The following is a 20,294-nucleotide window of genomic DNA, read 5'->3' as shown; positions in this document are numbered from 1 at the left end:
AGAGCCTCCAAAGTTTTGCTTGTGCTGCCACCCCCCCAAGTGCACATGAAGAGATTTTAAGCAGGCCCATGAATCTTTACTTCCCCTCCACCAAGCCCTGCAACTCTCCTCCTCAACAGGCAAGCTATCACCGTCCTCACCCATTCAGTGCAGCCATGCTGGCCCTATTCCTGAGCCCGCACCTGCACTACTGCTGTTTCTTCCCCATCGGGCCTGCGGCGTTCACAGAAAAGACCCGGCAAAGACCCCAAAACCTCAATCCTGATAGCTACGCTGGAGAAGAAGGGCCACCAGCCGGCCACTAACCCTCCACCCTCCCGCTCCCCAGCCTGCTACCTGATCCATTGGGCCCGATGATGCAGCTAAACCTCATGAAGGGGCCGATAACCTGCTGCCCCCGCCATGACTTGAAGTCCTTCATCACCAGCAGCTTGAGGTAACCCATGCCTGCAGCAGCGGGCGAGGAGGAGCTGAAGCCGGGAACTTCCCGCCCCTCCACAAGATTTAAATCATCAACGAGTAAATTTTACTAATTCCCCAACCGGCCCCCGCCCTCTCCCCTCAGGAGGCGACAGGCGCCGACGCCGCGCCCTCAACCGCCACCCGCCTCGTGCTCGCCGCCACGTCGGGGGGCGGGGCAAGCGGCGCAGGGGGCGGGGCAAGCGGCGCAGGGGGCGGGGCTGCCGTTCCCATCGCGACCCGGTGTGTTGTTCTCCTGGCGGGCCGCTCTTCCCGGCCGTCGCCCGCTCAGCCCCGGCGGCCGGTTGCCCCTCTGGGCGCCATGAGCTGGTTGGGGCTGCAGCGAGACCTGCAGGAGGCTGCCGCCTTGGAGCGGCGGCGGCAGAGGGAGCTGCAGCGGCAGAGCCGCATCTTCAACGCGCGAGTCCGGACCATAGGGGTGAGGGCGAAGCGGGGAGGGGTCCCCCCCCCCCCCCCGCTCCGATGTGTTCTGAGGAGACCGGCCTAAAGCGAGGGTGAAGCCTAGGGCAGGCCAGAGGAGGGGGCGGCCGTGCCGGCGAGGGAGGGCGGGAAGCGGCTGCCTCAACGGCTGCCGGCGGCGCGCGCCCCCTCAGCGCCTGCGAGCACGGGTGGTTCCAGGTTGGGGAGAGAAACGGGGAGAAAACGCCCCGTCGCGTGTTTTAGAGGGCTGAGGCCCTTTTAAAATTTGCTGGGGAAAGCGAGTTGATGCTCTGTAGGCACCGTCAACGGTTATTTTTGGCAGCGGTCGCTGGGGGTGCGTGTGGGGTGTGAGAGAGTCTGAGGAGGACTGCTGTCTCACTGCTGAGGCATTCAAGGGCAAGATTTCATCTTTCCTTGACAGAAAGATCAAGCCCTGTGTTTCAGCATCTGTGTAGGAGTTAACTTGATGTAGGATGCTTTACTGGGGGGGGTAAGCCAGAAACTTGCCAACTCAGCTCAGGCAAAGTGGCATAAACAAATAAGTGTTTTTACCTTGCTGCTCTGCTGGTACTTCCCTCATCTGCTTGATTCTCGCTAGAAGCTAGAATCGGTGCTGTGAGAGATTTATTGCTGAAGGGGATCATGCAATTGGTCCCTATTTTGCGTCAGGCAAAATAAGATCAATCAGGCCACGTTTAGGTATATGGAATTAATTGATTTGTCTCATTTTTCTTGGAGTGGGTGTCAGAATGTGAATGTCCTTCAGTCTATGAAGATCTGTGGGGATGATAGCTTCATTCTGGTGGGTTTTCTCTAGAGTCATCTATGCAGTTTGCACCCTGAATGTCAGGAAATTATGCTGTATTTGACACCTATTTAAATTTTGGATGCAATGGTTCATTTAATCTTCCTGTAATGTGTCCAAAGGCCCATATTAAGATTCTGTGTGTGTGCATGGAGGGAGGAGTGCTATGAGGTCAAGGAAGTTTAAATTTTGCTTGTAAAGTATTTTGAGTGCTCTGTGCTGATGCGTATATATCATGTGTAAGTGCTGTAGCATTAACTTACATAGAACCAAATTTAGAATTGGTGAAAAGAAGTCCAATCTGTTGACTTCATTGGACTGGTAGAATTGCAACAGATGTCAATTTGATCCATCTTGTCTCGGGTATAGAAACGTGCCTCAGGTCAGTGGAAGGATATCCATCTTGTCTCTGACAGCACCTTGGATTTATTCTTGTCACTCTTATGCAAGAGTCATCCTAGCTGCAGAGCAAAGTAGCAGTTCCCACTTAACAAACAGGACAGGTTGTCCACCTGATACAGCATCCTGACACATATGGAAGCCAACAATATACTTAAGTGGAAGGAGCTAATAACCTTTTTTTAACAGATGTGGGATGAGTATAGTAAGATAGTCCAAATTTCTTCATCAGGAAACACATAATTTCTCTGGAAGATGGCTTTTCTAGGGCCTTAAAAATGAAATGTAAACCATAAATTCTCAGCTAATGAAATAGCTGAGAATGAAATAGCATATCTTGGTGTACGTTATTGAGCAGTACTGAAGTACACCATCTGAAGGTCTTTCCCAAATACTTTTGCAGAACTAACTTATCAGACCGGTTCTGATAGATCCATTTACATGAGACAGACATCTAAAATGAAGGAGAGCCCATTGGAATAATTCTGTAAATATTCTGATTAATATCATTCAATGTACCTTGCTCATTGGCTGAACAATGACTGCTGACAGAAGGGGCTGTTCTTGTGCTTTGAAGTTAGGCCAAGTCCAAAGCATGAAAAGTCCACAAATCTATACAGAGATATACTGTATCAGTATTTCCAATGTGGTTTTACATTCTTTGCTTTCTCTGTCTCTCACCAGTTTAGCTGAGCGGCTGTCTCTGACACAATTAAAAAATCAAGGCAGTATTTGACTTAGATACCACAAACCTTTCAGCAAGGATTGAGTAGTTTAAAAACATGGAGATAATATACTGACTGGAAAGCAGAATGGGAACCAAGATTTTAATTTTTTTTTCTTGATTATTACTAGTTTTACTATTACTTTGACTTCTGTATCTGTTTCCTCATCTGAGTAATGCAAAAGTAAGGTACCACTCTCTTCACGTAGAGATTTAAGAGTTTATCCTCAGTAAATCACTCATTTCCCCAAAAAGTTCAGATGAGTAGTCGAAATGAAAAATTACTTTCCATTTATATATGAACTATTATACATAAATACAAGTAGATCAGAAATTAACTGCTTCAAACTGTTCATAGTGAGGGATTTGTTATTTTAACACTTAAACCTGTAGCTTTATGTGACTAGGAATGGTTGTTTCAGGGATGTATTCTTGTCAAATGAAAGCTGTTCAAATGGGAGAGAGCTGATAGCATAACTGAGTTTGCACACACAAGTTGATGCATTGACTTACCTGTATTATTGCCAGAAACTACTAATGAAGTCATATTGAATTTGTCTTAACAGTGTTTCCTATAGTTATATTGAAAGGTTGGTTTCCCAAATGAGACCTCTAAATGAGTTGATATTTAATGCCCATGACACCATTGTTTTTGGACAGTGATACCCTGTAGAATTCTTTAGGATTTCACTCTTGCTTACAGATTTACCTCTTTGCCTGATTGGTATAAGCAGTAGTCCTTCATAGCATTAACAATGTGTATTGTCAGACATGATCTGTTCAGGTCTTTCTGTCTTGATCTGAATTGTTTTTAGGCAAAGACTATCAAAACACTTTACTAGATTCTTGAAGAATTGTCATTGTTGTTTGACAAATCTTTTAAAGACATTAAGTGACTTGACCAGTAAAAAAAAATAAAAATAAAAGAGGGGAAAAAAATCCAGGTGTCTGCCTATTAATTTGCCACCTTCTGTCAACAAATATGGGACCTGATTCTTTTGCCTACAATGTAGGTGGCTGCTACCATTTGATGATGTGCCTTAGGGTATTATGCTTTGCTCAGGTACCACTATCCAGGGATGTGAATATTCTGTACCGTATCTGACAGCTCATTGTAGATGTCTGCATGTATCTCAAATGGCACCCAATATTGCATTTTGGCAACTACATGAATCCCACTCTATCAGATAAGACTAGAAAACTTCTTTCCATTCACATTATTTCTTCAATGTACTTTTAATGAATCATCTCTATTTTTTTCAAATCTGAACTATTACAACTTCCTGTCATCTTGACTGTCAGAATACTTACCTGCTTTATAAATGAAAGCAGAATAACAAGAAAAAGTAAAAATGCTGGCTATAATGGAGAAAACATTCTGTGTAACACAGCTTAAAACGTTTATATTTCTAGCTCTACATATCATGTAAATGTGGTGTTTTGTTCTGATTTGGTGCAAGAATATACCTATCATTATTAAAACAAAGCAAACAAACAAGAAAATTGCTGTTTCTGGATTTGCTTTTTATGTTACCCACATTAAATAGTGATGTGTATATACTCTGTTGGTAGTGGGTTTATATCTATCTCATGCAACTGTGAATCAATGTAGCTTAACAATGCCTGGTTTTAATTGTTCAGACATAGTATCTCTTAAAGAGCTGCTTTTTTTCATTTTAATAGGTTGATAAAGATGCATTGGATACCCAGGTCAAGGATAGGAAAATTCAAGAAGCAGCTGAAAAAGCACGAAATGAAGAACTTGGTATATTCATAGATACTATGATATTTCTGTGAAGAGTTAAATGTAATTTACCATCTGTTTCCTCCTTTCTTTTTCCCTTCATGTGTTTGAAACTGCCGTTTTTGTTTCCAAATAGAGCCTACCTCCTTGAATCTTGCTATATAGCTCTATCTATATAAATCTATCAATCAAGATAGGTATATATAAGCACAATTGTAGGCTTTTCTCTAAATTCAGACATACAAACTGAATACTAGAATGTGTAGTCCTATTTATGTTCATACATTTGCATTGGTACAGTATGTGTTTTCCTCAGTATCTTAAGATTTATATTGACATGATTAAACTGGTATGCATTTCCTAATAGGCTGGAATTTTCAGTGTTTTCTTTTAATAAATGTTGACAAATAGCATTGGCTGGAGACCTGAAGATACGAGAGCATTTTAACAAAACTTAATTACTTAATACTGTTCTTTTCAGAATAGTGGTGGCAAATTTTTTTGATTGTTTTCTTGTAGAGTAAGCCCATGTTCTGTCTGGCCATTCTTGAATAGAATATATAGATTCTACCAGACTCCTCTACAGATTATTATTGCTAGAAGCATGAATCATGTGCAGCAGGGTTGTAACTTGGAGCCATTGCTGAATCAGAACACGTAGCCACACAAATATTTCATGTCCTCTGACCTCAAAACCCTTTGTGGCCCTCTGTGTTTGGAATGCTTTCCTGTGGTATCATGTGAAAAGGTTCCACAGACTGAGCTCTCTGTGGGTTTCAAGAAGAGCTAGAATGAGCCGCCAACTTCCATGCTGTGCTTCTATGGCTGCTTGTGATTTTCCTGGCAGAATACCTGTCAGACTTTGACTCCTAGGAAACTGCCAGAACCTATGTGTAGCCTGGCAACAGAGGAAATGATCTGTCCTTGTGAATTATATTTAAATGGCTAAAATGGCTAGTTTTGGGTGGGGGTTTTTTGTTGTTTGTTTGTTTTTCTTTACAACTAAATCAATTATAGCATTTTGATTAAATGAGCAAGAGATATTAAGCTTTTCAAAAACTGTTAGTGCCAGCCAATTATTTTAGTGCTATGGTTAGAAAAATCATTGGAACTATGAAACAACAATCTATATTCCTTTCAGTGGAAGCCCAATTTTTGTTTGTTTCTTAATAAGCAACTCAATGTATTTCAGTTGTAACTGTAAACTAAGAGTAAATGGGAAGAATTAGTATACAGTGCATTTCATGCATTACTGCATGTTTTAATCAAATGAAACCCCATAGTTCTAGAAGTATTTTTCATTGTCTTTGTTTCACATGCATATATTTCATTGTAACATTAATAAGAGAATTGATACCTAAAAAACTGAAAGTGTTTTATAAATAAATATTATTAACATGAGAGTGTTTGCTGGGCTGGTACTCACAGGTCAAATAGTCTTTCCTAAGGTGTAAGCATTTGAAGACTTATATTCTACTTATTCCCCTTCAAAACTCTATTTTCCATCTTACATGTGCACTTCCATGACACGTGCACTTCTAAGAGTTGTATTTTCACTGTGTTCATTTTTCTCTAGCTAATGAAATGAAGCAAAATGACAAGATCATGTGTATGTTAGAAGAACGACAGAAAAATGATATCAGAAACGTAAATAAGGCTATCAGTGATTTTCGGAAGAATTTTCAGAAGCCAGAAACAAGGCGTGAATTTGACCTGTCTGATCCGCAAGCCCTAAAGAAGGATAGACCTGCTCGACTTTCAGACAATGATCCTCGATGTACTATATCTGGCTTGCAAAAGTTTATGGGTGAAGACTTAAACTATCATCAGAGGATGAAATTTCAAAAGGAGCAGTTAAGAGAGTGGTCTCTTCAGCAACAGAGAGACTGGAAGAATGCATTAGCTGATCAAAAATTTGCAGGTAACAAAAGAAGATAATAAGGTTTTAATCTGCTTTTTCTGAAATTCTGATGTATCTGACAAAAATATGGTATAGCCAGTTTGACATAGCAGTATTTTAATATATTCAATATTTAACTTTTAGAAAAACTGCAGCAGTTTTTAATTTACAAGCTCTAATGTATTCAATATCTCACTTAAGAAATCTATGTTTAATAACATGTGATGAGTATAATATTACCTAGGTTTCATTTCTGTTTTACTCCTCAAATGAAGTACCAGAGCATTCTGAAAAAACATCTGTTTTGCTTACTACATGGTATGTTTACTTCATTAGACAAAATTGGACAATCCTTACTGTTCTAGAGCAGACAAAATAATACTGATTTTTCTTTTCTAGCTTGTCATGAAACATTTTTTTCTGCAGTACTACATACTTTTTCATTTTAACTTTGTCTAACTGTTAAGACAAGATGGGTTTACATAATAAACTGATTTCATGAGTCACTTGAAATTCCAAAATGGAAAGCTTCAATGGTAGGATTTGGATATAGTTATGTAATTTAGCTTACTGTATCTATAGCTTCTCTGTCTGTCCATCTCTCTCTCTCTCTCTCTGTGTCTTATAGTGGCTTACTCATGGCACATCACGTCCGTGAATATTGACTATTTTCATTTTAATCTAATTTAGATGATCTTTATGACAAGAATAGGATTGAACTTGACCAAAAGACTATGGAGCAACAACGAAAAGAAGAAGAAAGCAGGCGTGCTGTTTGTGCAGCTACTAAAGATTTCAATAGAACCCAGGTAAATTAATATTGGGTTGGTTGGTTTGTTTTTAAAAGAAGTGGTGACACAAAAAGAATATAAGATGCGCAAAAGTACAAAGAGTAATGATGGTTTCACAGAGGTTTCTTAGCAGCTAACTTCCAAGGTTGTTTCAGTAATTGGAAGACAGAATTTATTCACTTTGTCCTCTCCAAGGATCTAGCTATCCTCTATCTAGTTACCCTCTCTGAAAATTCTCCCACCTGGTTCTCAGCTTGCTGATTAGAGAGCAGCAACAACTCCCCAGTCTCTCTATGTAAACTGGGGTACAGCAAAAGCCTCCCATGCTTTCTTCTGGTTTTATATCAGTCATTGGATAATCTTAGCTGTGTCTGCCTGCTTTTCTTTTTGCTTGTGTGGAAACATCACTACCAGTAGCCTTTTGTCTTTATTGCTTACATTAATTCCCCATAACCGCTGGTTTTGGCACTTTGGCTGCTTCCTTGGTATTTGTGTACATGTCTCTTGGTTGTTTACCAAGTGTACTTTCGAACCTATTGAAACATGACATGAACCTTTCTCTATCTGTCTTAGTACCATTATCTGTCATGCTCCAGTTCTTTATCTTGCTCCACAGATATTTTTTTTTCCCGTTCAGCTTATACATACAGCTCAAAGGGCTATTAGTTTGGTTAAACTATATTTAGTGTGACTTAGCTTTGTATTTATTTAGTCACATCAAAATAAGCCACATTAAATTTATCTACATCAAGTATGGTATCTTTGGTTTAAGTACATAAACGTGCAAGTCTTTGTGTCAGCGTTGCTTGAGACTTTCAGGGCACATTTGGCATATAATTTTGTTTATAGATAGCCCAAGGTAATTGAAAAGGCTTATGCTGCTTGAAGTCATGGCTACTGAACAGTATTTTACATTAATAGCCACAAAAGTACCCTAAGTAGCTGGTGCACTTAGGGTAGCAGTAGTATTCCAAATGATTGTTGTCATACCAATTGATTCCACATAAAAATTCTACTTGACTGGTATGCATATTAAATATATTAAAAAGTCTTGCTCTTTGTTTTTTCTAACATAAGGGCATGATAATGGAGGTTGGGGTCCTCTTAGTTCTTGTTGTCCCTTGCTATGTTGTATAGATTGAGTGACAACTTGCAGCTCTTTTTCTTTCTGTGGTAGTTTACTTTTTTTTCATCCGTGATACTGTTTTCAGCTTTTCCTTTTATTTGCTGAATGGCTGAGAAAAGCTCTTCTTTTTCCCTGACATGATGTTGTTGATGAAATGACGTCCCTGGTACAGTTGCTGCTTTTCTTTATTAAACATGCAAGCCAGAGATTTCAGGCTGCCAGGCCTTTCAGTGACATCTTTAAGAGAAAGTTACATTACAGAGGGATTTTTTATACACCTTTTTCCCAAGAGAGGAAAAATAGGGCATTCAGCCTGAGAATGAACTTCACAGAAGAAATCTCTATGTCTGACCTCAAATGCATTGAACAGGAGTCTCTAGCAGTTTCAGCATTCTGAGTAGCTGGTTTGAAGATCTTAACCTCTTGAGGGTGCAGTTTCACACTGCGTTTTTGCTCTACACACATCTGCTCTACCTGTTGGTGGCTGCAAAAAGAGGAACTCCTTTTTCCTGTTCCCTAAGTTTCATTCATTTTTTTCTGCTGTGTCTCTTGCAGTCAATCTAATGGTCATGAAGCTTCAGGATGTGTTGGATCATTTCTCAAATCCAAAAGAAAATGAACTCTGGTCTAGAATGAGTGACTGCTAGATCCAGCTGGGAGGAGTGAATGCACAGGTGGCAGTAAAGGAAGGGAGAAAGCAAACCCACCCTTTCTAAGGCATTTAGATAAAGCATAATATGGGAATGCATCTTCTGAGAGGAAGAAATTTCCTAGAACTTGGCTTTGGCTCAATCATTGTCTTTGTGGCCATCTTCTGTAGTCCTTACAGTTGCCAATATCTTTAGGGGAAAGAAAAAAAAAACAACAAAAAAACCCCAACCGCAAACCTGAACAAAAAACCAACAGAAAACCCAGCAAGTCATATACTCCAGGCAAAACATGTTTTGGTCAGTCTGCTAGTCAATTAGTAAAGAATCCCAGCAGATGACTGAAAGTAGGGTATCTCAGTCCCTTACAGCCTGCTTCATGACAAGATTTGATGTTGCTGCCCCCTGTGACAGTGGTTCAGCTTCCTCCACTTACTATAATACCATTGCCAATAACTTTATTGCTGACAAGCTTATCACTAATGGTTCTTTCTGTTCTTCTGGAATTAATTAGCAGGACAAAGAACTGATGATATGTTTGATACCATATTTCCCAGTGGTGAAGGATCCTGTACTGCAAACTTTCTAAGCATGTGTAGTGTCTAGAAAATCAATGCTATCCTTCCTCTCAGATTTTCTCTCACCTAAGTATGTGTTAACCAGGAACAACAATATTGCTTTTGTCCTTGGTATAAGAGAAGACTTCTACTCACTTAAACTGTCAGTTATTCCTGCTGAAATCATTCATTCATAAGTAGTAGTCATTTTAAGTTGGGAAGCCAGGTAACAGAAATGAAGGCTACCTGGAGTCCTGACTAGAATATGTGTTTTTCACTTCTTTTGATGGGATTGTTATTCCATAGCAGAATCTCACTGTTGCAGAAAGAGGTTTCTCACTAAGGATAATAACACTTGGGAATGCCCAATTTAGCAGTACAGTGATAGATACACTGATTATGTTCTTGAAATCAGAATGAGTCATCTTGCTTTATATAGCACAGGACTTGAATCCTCTCCAAGACATTTTGTAGGTAATGCTAAGAACATGTGAGGATGTGATTACAGAGGATCTCTAATTTAATGAGCTCATATTTATAGACTTGTTAACAATCTTACAGACCTTACGTAGTTAGAATTTATTCCTGGGCATATCACATCATGGACATTTCATGGCATTATTCTGGTTCCTGATTCACTCTACACTATGCCATTACTAACACATTCAGAGCTAGCAGGCACTTCAGAGAAATAGCTTTCCAGGCTTTGAGTAAATAATGTATTTGCATTAACTGCAGAGGCTTTTTTTTCACCTGAAATGAAACATTTGTGTGCCTAAATGTAGAAAAAGAATGGTAACTTTTTATCATTTTTCAAAGTGTGCTGCGCAAACATCTTTTATCACTTACTTCATATTCTTGATATTCAATGTCTAGAATCATCAATATTTCAACATTTTACCACGTTTTCATGCATGAGGAAACATAGTGCACATACTGATTTTTGACAGACCTTGCTAAGCAGAAGTTCCTAGCTTCAATATGCATGGATGTGCAATTATCTACTACGAGAGAAGTATCTGTAGAATACAGACAAAGGAATTGTATTTACTCTACAGATTAATAATACTTCTTTCACAAGTTCTGAAGACCCTGGATAGGTCACTCTTGTAATCTGTGAGCTTTGTGACTTTGTGATAAGGACTTCAGAAGGTGTGCATTCCTTTATTCCTGTATTGGCAGCAGTTAGTTCTTCACACACTCAAAACTTGGTGTTATTCTAAGCATGTGAAGTCCTGGCCTCATAATGCTTCTATGTGTGTTTCTTCTTTTGCTTCATGACTTGAATCAAGAGCAAAAGGAAGAATTTAGTAGTAGGGAAGAGAAATAACATTAGATCACAAATGAAAATAAAGGAGCATGTATTTGTGCATCTGTTTTCTTTTCCATGCTACTCCAATGAATTATGTTTTATTAAGGATTTGACTTGATAGGTTAAATCTGATGCATTTTCCGAGTTTAAAATCTTTCTTCTGCAGTGTTATTAATCATTGCATAGTAGTGCTACATGCATGCCTATGCATAGAGCTGGGAGTTTCCTCCAGTAAGATTCCCAGGCAGCTCGGAAATTTTAGGCTCTCCCTCTTACTAGGAAGGTTAGGGTTACAAGGTCTAAGTGCCTTTTTTGGCTCTGCTGCTAGATCACAGTAGAATGACATTAATAGGGTGATCTAAATAAAAATTATGCATTTTAAGCTTCAATAATTCTGTCATAGGCCAATAAGTATGTGAGTTCCATCCAAAATGACTTTCTGTTAAATGTGATTTACTCTAGAGCATTTTCAGAACTAAAAATAATTGCTCAATTCATAGTATTAATAAGCTAAAAGTACATACAAAGATATTCTGGTTCAGTGTTCCAAAAATATCACGATTGAAAATCTTTAGGTTTTATGTTTTCTTGGAAAGTGCAATGTCATAGTTCCTTTCAAGTTGTTATTGACTCTTCCAGAGGAAAAAACCCCAAACTTCAGAGAACACATTATGGATTAAAAAAATTGCTTTAAACTGCTGGTAAAAATTGTACTCGCTGACTTAAGTGAGATGAAAAAGTGGCCTTTAGTTTCCAACATACTATTCCATGTTCTCATGGCAGAACTGGTAATTACTAGACCTGAAGTTGATGTCTTGCCACTTGAAATTTGATTTGCTTGAGTTTTTCCATTTGTCTAAAAGTAGACACTTCTTTTCTTGCTCTAGAGTAGAATGGATGTTCCTATTAGATGGGTGGTGTTTTTAAATATGAGGTTTTCTGCACCATCTAAGTTGAATTGTGGCTTAGCTAATTTATAATTCTAAAAACCCTAATTTATCTTTTATTAGTTTGTTTGCACATCACATAATTTTGTTGTTTTAATGAAAGCCACGAGGCTGTTTTCAGCCATGGAATTTATTAATCTAGGATAGTATTATTTGTTTCTTCTTCTGTCTGATCCCTAACAGGTTGTTGTCCATGTTTGCTTGGAGCTTTTTTACATTCTCCAGGCCTTACACTTGGGAGAACTGCTGTCATCCAAACCCGAAGTCCATAAATACAAATGTAGAGAGAAACCCAGATTAGCAGTCTCCTCTGGTGGCATGAATCACTATGCTTACTGAGTTAGGATTCTTCTCCATAAAGTTTGCAAAGGAACAAGTTCCCACGCATGTGTCTAGACAGTCTTGTCTTTCTCAGTTGTTTATATCTTCTAGTTGCTCTGCCTACTAATTTTCACTTCACCTTATATGCCACAGAAGACTGTTTTACCTGTTGTGACTTTCTTGATGCAAAAACTTTCATTTTTCATTTGTCCTCATCCACTTTCTAAATGTGTATGTGCCAACCAGTGAGCTACTTACTGGCAAGAAAAGTACAGAGCTGTTCTAGTTAACTTGTAAGGTGAATATTCTCAAGCCAGTGATTTTTGAACAAAGCATGAGACAATCCTGGGCAAACTGGAGAGATGGGTATCCACTGGTCTGTTGCAGTCACAATACATGGATAAAGCTACATATGTGGGAGACGGGTCTGGCAACCTGTGCTCTTTGTGCCCTAGCAAGGAGCTTGATTACTTATCCTCTGTCCAGGTGGAAGCTGGCACTGTGCATTGTTCCAGATGGTTTAGTTTACACATTACAGAAGAATGAGACAGGATTAGAAATGGATGATGCATAGCGGTATCATTCTAGTTTGAATTAGTTTACTTAGTGTAATTCTTCTTTGGAAGATAATTACTTTGAAGCAAAATCATCATATTTGCTTTCTGGAGTTTTGTAAGGGGAAAATTTCCTCTGAACAGGAGACTATGACCTTAGAGTAGACATTAGGAACAGTGATTTCCATAGGAAATGCATATTATGATTTCTAATACTACAGATACATTCACATAATGTGATTCACGTTTGCATTTTGTATCAGCAAAGGGAACAGAGTCAAGGCTGCATCTTCAGGCTTAACATAGGCATCTCCTGTCTGTTTGTTTAACAGTTTTGAGTGCTTAACCATGCTCTCCACATAGATTTTAATCTGTAATGTATATCAAGACTAGTGATTCACGATTGTACATTTTTATTGTAAATTTTTTCCATATTGTGTCTGGCCTCCAAATATCAACTGGTGTTTGCTTGTGGATAAATGTGAAATTATTTTTTATTTAATTCTTACTTTTCTTATAAAAAAAAAAAAATTCCTGAAATTACTTTCTGTATGTGATCTGACAACATTGAAGAAATGTATACTATTAGATTTTCAATCTTAGCCGATAGGACCATGATCATAGTATTCATATGTGATGCTGTTGACAACTGTATGCAAGTTGGAAAGAAATCTGTTGTGATGTGCTAACTTTGTTGCATCCCTTAGTTAATATTTTCTCCTGAAAAAACTATCAGTTCTCTTCTTTCACTGAATTTAGGCTGCTGAACTAGCTGAGAGAAAGAAGTTGGAAAAGTGTCAAAAAATGAAAGAGGACATGGATGAAATTTCCAGCCTCCTTCAAGGAGACTTACTTTCGGAAAACCCTGAACAAGCAGTCAGTTCCTTTGGTAGACATCGTGTGATCACAGATCGATGGAAGGGAATGAATCGGGATCAGCTGATGGCAATCCGTTACTCTCAACAGCAACAAGTTCTGGAGAAGCTGGTATTTAAGCTTACGTGCATATTCTGTATTCCTGGTTGTAATAATATTATAGACAGTATTTGCAGAAGAAAATATTATTGTTTGCCCTGCACATTGCATTATAACACTGTGTTTTCCATTGATCTGAATTTTACCCAAACTTTAATAAATCAAACTGAACAGTGTCTCTGAAGCAGCTGGGAAATGTCATGGAGCAGCAGGAATGGGCTGGAGCCCTGGAGTTGGGCTAGGAGGAAGGTTGCTGTGGAGCCCAGGGCTAAGGGCCCTGGGGGATCCTAGGGCATGGTCCATGGTGTCCTAGCTGAGGAGCAAGGTCCTGCACAGCCCGAGACCCAGGCTTCATGGTGCAGTTTAGGACTTGAGACGGCATGAGCTGTCTGCAGGGGATGAGCAGGAGTGGGCTGCTCCATATGGGAAGAAGAGCCAGGAGCTAAGGGTGAGAGCAGGGTAGGCCGGAGCAGTGTTCTCATGCTCAAGGGTACTCGAGCAAAACAAATACAGCAGATCCAGTGATCCTGCTTATGCATGTTTCATAGTGTTAAAAGTTCATGAATGCAACAGAATTTCCTTTCTACCATCCCACACAGCTATGAGCCATGCTCTGGGGTAGAATTTCAATAAAAACCCTAAATATTGCTAATAATTGCTGCTCTAAAGGTGTATGGAAGCAGGCAGTCAAAATGAAGAAATCTACCCTTCCTAGGCAGTCAGGAGTGTACAGACCTAGGTATTGTGAAGTAGGAAGCTACTTACTTCATTCAGTGCAGAGGCTGGATTCATAACAGCTAATGAATAGCTGTTCAGTTTTATTTTTTAATCCCTACAATACCATGTGCTACACTATGTCTTATCTACTGCTGTTATTAAAGCTGAAGATAGAATTGTCATCTTCCTGGCTCTCCTATGACCCTAAAGTGAACCCATTCAAGTAGTTAAGCTGGCAGAAAATGAGCCCCACCAAGAAAAGTGAGGTTTTTTGCAGGTCTGGTTTCTTGAATCAGTTCAATGTGATGTTAGACAAGAAGTGAGGAACTGATAATATAACAGGGGCAGAGGAAAAAATAGTTTGGGTCTACACATCTGGTGTTGGTGGCTCACTTACCACATGGAGTTAGCCGTATTATAAGCCATACTGATGTATACTAACTTCTGACCTCAAGAAGTTACAACTCTTGCTAACAGGAACTTAAAAAAAAAAGTCTGTCTTGCTGCTCTAGGTTTTTAGAAAGCTAATATCTCAGAGAGAAATAGTAATCTACCGATTAACTTACTTCTGCCAGGCAGCAGATCCTAATTTTCTTACCTTATGGAGAGGTCGGAGTCTGTCTTGCTCCCTGGAAAAGGACAGCTTTCTCATCTGCAGTATCTTACATCTGCCTAGCGTGTGGGCTCCTACCTAGTTTGGAAGTGCTTACTTTTTCTCTCTATTTCATATGCTACCCCTAGTGTTCAGTAAAGGCAAGCAAGTTTGTTTGGATGAATTTACCAATGAGACTTTATATAGACTGTTTCATCTTTGAACAAAGAGAAAATGAAGCATTTTTTTGACTCCTGTAGAGACTAAAAGAGGAAGAACACCAAAGAGATGCTGAATGGGACAGGCAAAGTATACAGGCTGCAAAAGCTCACTTGATTTTAGAACGGCATCAACAACGACAGAATCGGGAACGCCGCCGAGCTTTAGATAACATAAATGCAGAGTTATCTCAGGAGCAGAAATCAAAGTAAGTACCAAAAGAGTTTTCTTCTTTTCAAATGAAACTCTTTGCCGTTAACACAATGGCTTGGCTTTCAAAGAGCATTTTTACTTGTATTGTTTGTTACTTTTTAAATACACTTGTTACAAGTTTATACTTTAAAAAAAAATAAACAATTCAGCTCAAGTGTGTTTTTCAGTACTATTTAAGCAATCTTCAAAGAGTAGGTTACGATTGTTACTGACTTACATGTATGAATTAGTAGCTGGAATTCTTAAAAGTGTTCCACTGACAACAGATGGTTGTCTGTTGACAGTAGCAAAATAGAGAATAAATACAATTAACTATGCAGAAAATTATAACAGGTGTAAAGCAGTATGTGTTTATTTTTTACCTCAGTTTTCTGAAACAGAAAAGGATGGGTATAAGTAGGGCTACTGGTTTCTGATAACTCAGGGTTAAACTAATGGCACAAATGGAGCTCCTCCATTATGTATGACAAAACTAGATGATTCTTCAGCTAACCACTGGACGCATCTTGGTGGACACATCTTGCATCTACTCTAATGGGAAAGGAGGAAGATAATATGTGAAGGAAAAAAAAATCAAACCAAGTGATTTGGTGTTCTATTCTTCCAGGTTTGATTTTTTTTTTCTTCTTCTTTTTATTTTTTTCATCATGCATACATACATACATTTTGCAAAAGAATTTCCAGTACCCGATGCTTTTTCTATTATGGAAGTAAAAATTTGGAATTGTGTTACCTTAGTTTTTCACTGTGAGACTTTTTTGAAGGTTATTTTAGGATGAAAAAAAAGGTTGCTATATTGAGATGTGGCATACATTTTGGACATATATCATCTAGTTATATTAAATTCCATTTCTAATAATTCTGAATTTTTTTAGTATTTATGAGTGCTTATGCATTACATCTTCTTTAGGTTTCTCAGGTTACTTCTATATTATAATGAGAAAACATTTACTAACTGCATTTTTTTATTCCTTGCTAGGAACATTTATCTTAAAGAAGAAGCATATTCAAATTTTCCAACAGGCCAGTATTATGCACAGTTTAATACAACCAGCCGATGACATTCTGGACAAATCAACCTGAAATATACAGAAGTATAGAGACATATTAAAATTTTTTATTGAGTAATCCCATGTTTTTATCTGTTCCCTCTCTGTTCAACCAGTGCATTCAATCTAAAGGACAGCCTGCTAGGCCACATCTGTTCTAAGAAGAGGAAAACTGTAATAATTTTTAAACTTGATTGTTTTTCTAAAAAGTACTAGTAGATTCAGTAGTAGGTTGTTAGACTATAGTGTCTCAGGCTTAACTGTAATTTTTACATGATCCATGCCTTTAGAAATGAATTTCTGGAAAGGAATCACAATTTAAAATATAATGCTACTTTATGCAACTTGGTCAGAGGGGAATGCTGCCTGACATAGATCACAAGTGATGCACTCTTAGCAGATTCTGTGGGAGGGAAGAAAGATGACCTAGGCAGAAAGTTTTGGGTTTGTTTGTTTGTGGTTTGGTTTTGTTTGGGTTTTTTTGTTCGTGTTTGTTTTTTTTTAAAAAGGCAAAAAAAGCAGCCAGACACAAAAGCAAGCAAAGAGGAAGAAATGGAAAAGTTGGTCAGAAATATTGCTTTTATTTCCTGAATAGTGGGAATAAGAAGAGAAGATTTCAATATTTGCCAAGGTAGTTAGAGCATTGAGGCATGACACAGAAATGGAATGTGTGTTACAGTAAGTGGGGGAAAGTACTCCTACATACACCATCCCTCATTGGAAATAATGCAGAAAATTTAAAGGCAGTGTGCCTCTAAAGGAGAGTGTAGGGAGAGTTTACAGAAATGGTGGAAGAGGGGAGGAAAAAGCAGGCATGCACCAAACAAAATCAAGGAGAAAAATCTCAGCTTGTGCAGGGTAATACAGGGAAACAGTTTGCTTCCTGTTTTTATGGTTACCGAATTGACTTAGCAATGGACGAGCCAATCAATGATATTTGAAAAATGGCCAAGTGAAACACATGGGAAGAAAATATGGAAAAGCAATGTAAGAAACGAACTGCACAAGAGAAATGGATGATGGGGATAACCAGAAAATTAAATCCAGAAGGAAAAGAGATAACATACAGAGGGCTGGAAGAAGGTTTAAAAGACTTAATGATCTAAAACAGAAGAAAGGATGAAAGAGATGAGAGATTCAGCTAAACATCCAAGACCTCTAAGATTGTGAACCCTTAATAAAAATAGGGAGGCCATTTATAAGAATAGATCTTGAAATAGGTATGTGTAGCTTGCTGGAATCTGGGATGTAAACCTGGGGTAAAAACATCCTTATGTTATTGGCATGGAGTCCACTGACTGTTCTTTGTATCAGGATAAGTGATAACTTTGAATGCTGGTGAAACAGGTTAAAGATGACTATACCAAGCTAAGTAGGAAAGACGTTTAAAGAAACTGAGGCTGAGGTAAACTCTAATGAGTTAGTCTCATCTTTGTGAATATAATGAAGAATGCATGCTTCTCAAGTTAGATACAATTAGGAGGATTTTGAGATGTTCGAAGGAAGCATTCCTTGAAAGGGGACTGTTCAAACAACTCTGTTTGCATTCCTTGAAAGGGGACTCTTTTCAAACAGGTCTGTTTGCTCAGCTGAAATAGTGGCCCTGTGGGATCAGGCTATTAATACTAATTACCATGTTGAATCAGGTAATAACAACAGGAGTTTGCAAAAGACCATCATGTTAATCCCTCTAGATGGAAAGGAGGAAGGAAATCAAGTAAGGAGAATATAAAAATGGGTTAAAGAAGTGTCTTTGGACAGAATAACCCATAGCAAAAAGATATGTTCCAATTTTAGTCTATTAATACAACTGGAACTAATTGCAGTATAGACAGAAACTAGGTAGAAAAGAAGTGTGGCTGGAATACAGGAACTGAAGAATGTGCTATTCAGAAAAGTTGGAAGATAAAGGTGAGAGGGGATCACACTTGCACCATTAATGACGAGCCAGACCACAAAGAAGTAAGAAGGGATGGTATTCAAGAGATTCTAATGTGATAACATTTGGAGATCCATTTATTTGTTAGACTGGGATTCACACATGGCTGGATATCTCTGTAGTATTACCAAATACTGTATTAAATTGACAATCTCAGGAGTGCAGGTACTTGTCTTAGAATAGAAAGGCCATCAAATGGAGTGGGAGGATAAAATAATAGGCTATCTGTAGAAGTTTTCATTTAACTGAAGTTGATCTGTGTTGAATGTATCAGGCTCTGACTTTTTTTTTTTCTTTTTTTTTTTTCCAACTAAAGTTTTAGTTACCTGATGGAAAAATGAATAAAGATGGAAAAAGAATAAAGTGATGAAATGTTCATGAAGTTGTCTTCATTTGTCCAGCTTGTGTGAGTAGGTGTTTACAGACTTTGACAGCTGTACAGTTTAACTAAAATACGCTGGACCTAGTCAGATGACATTTGAGCTTCCTTAAGGAAGGACTGTATGATTAAAGCCTTTTCGTATTTATCTACTCACCTGCTTGAAAACTTCTTATATGAAGTTACAAAAAGGATAGGTTTCTCAGTTATACTACAAATAAGCCTTTAGATAGAAATTCAAATAAGATGACTGACAATTCAATAATTGGGTAGGATCAGGCATCATTAAATTCCCTGGAAAACTTTCAGCATCATCAATTATATTTGCAAGAACAACCATACTACATTCTACCTGTTGTTTCAGAATACAAAATGTGAAATTTATTTTAGATGTTAAAAAAGAAGCACAATCAAGTTGTAGAGAACATGCTTAATGTAAAGCGAAAAAGGATTAATTGTCGTTGATATTTTATACCAACTTATTTTATTTTGCACAGAAACAAGCCATGTTTTCAGTAGGCATATCTTAGCTGAGTAGGTGATAATAAGGGGTTGAGGTGCAGGAACTTCTCAAACCTGTATGGCTCTATAACAAACAAGGTGTGGACTGGTATCTACAGCTTTTGAAATGTCACTCTCTTTGCTTTTACTGCTGAATATTGGAATAAGTAGACAAGGTGTATTAGAAGAGCGTTAACTGTTTGTAGGTGCTGTTTGAAAATGTTTGTTGGTGTCCATTACTGAGGTAATCTTTTCTTTGTGATATTTGTAGATATTTCTAATAAATATGGCAGTGAAAAAGACAGCATCTTGTGTATGAGGATATGGACAGCTAATTGGAATAAGTACAAATCAGAACTGTTGGAAGTAGAGGGTAAAGTGCATAGTTAAGTCTTTGAAGTGATAGTAATTGGTGTGAGCAAATGAGTTTGAAATTCTCTGTATGGTTACCCTTCTGTTCCTTTCCCTGAAGAGGGACTAAGAAATACAACAAAGTAAGTATCCAACTAAGACATTGTCCTTTCTTTGATGGAGGAACATGAGTTTCCAGCAAACTGTCTCAGGGACTTCCAGAGCTATAGGTGGTTGTTATTACAATTAGTAAATGTGATAGAAAAGTCTTACAGTTTTTGAGTCCACATAAATTCAGCATCCAGATGTATTGTTGCAGACTCCATACCTTTTTTTGTTTGTTTCTGAACCTGACATCTTCAAGCTTCGTTTGGTTCTTGTTAATCTTTTTATGAAAATACTTTAAGAAGTTGAACAGCTGTTCCTTGTATTCCTTGCAGTTTTTTAGACATCTGTCACATCACTGTTTAATCTTCCCTTTTTCTAGGCTGAAAAATCCTTAGTTGGTTCCGTTGTTCCTCATTAAGAAGTTGTCACAGATTTTTCAGTCCTTGCTACCCATTTCTGTAGCTTTAAAAATTATACTCTATAACATTTTTGAGATGAGGGGGTCAGAAGATTGTGTAATAATG

At 38.3% G+C, this 20,294-nt stretch overlaps 2 protein-coding genes across 4 annotated transcripts in view; one reads left to right on the top strand and one right to left on the bottom strand.

Moving 5' to 3' along the window:
* The window catches only part of SMC1B (structural maintenance of chromosomes 1B), a 35,512-nt gene extending 35,067 nt beyond the window's left edge, over positions 1-445 (bottom strand). The window contains exon 1 of the mRNA XM_075051239.1: positions 337-445. Coding sequence (XP_074907340.1) covers positions 337-445 — 109 coding nt within the window. The remainder of the gene's footprint in view (positions 1-336) is intronic.
* A 270-nt stretch (positions 446-715) lies between these two features.
* On the top strand, positions 716-19,726 carry RIBC2 (RIB43A domain with coiled-coils 2). Of its 3 annotated transcripts, XM_075051235.1 has the most exons (7): positions 716-898; positions 4,512-4,593; positions 6,149-6,493; positions 7,163-7,281; positions 13,487-13,714; positions 15,272-15,438; positions 16,423-19,726. In XM_075051235.1, the coding sequence occupies exons 1-7, from the start codon at positions 782-784 to the stop codon at positions 16,502-16,504; spliced, it is 1,140 nt and encodes a 379-aa protein (XP_074907336.1). In that variant the 5' UTR covers positions 716-781; the 3' UTR covers positions 16,505-19,726. The 3 variants fall into 3 exon arrangements, with proteins under 3 accessions (XP_074907336.1, XP_074907337.1, XP_074907338.1); XM_075051236.1 differs by lacking the exon at positions 716-898 and having other exon boundaries at positions 4,511-4,635; XM_075051237.1 differs by lacking the exons at positions 716-898; positions 4,512-4,593 and adding an exon at positions 5,404-5,536.
* Positions 19,727-20,294: the final 568 nt, after the last annotated feature.

The sequence above is a fragment of the Buteo buteo genome, chromosome 19 (genome assembly GCF_964188355.1).
Source record: "Buteo buteo chromosome 19, bButBut1.hap1.1, whole genome shotgun sequence".
Taxonomy (NCBI): Eukaryota; Metazoa; Chordata; class Aves; order Accipitriformes; family Accipitridae; genus Buteo; species Buteo buteo.
Note: the sequence above shows the minus strand (reverse complement) of the source record. Positions and strands in the feature narration are given on the sequence as shown.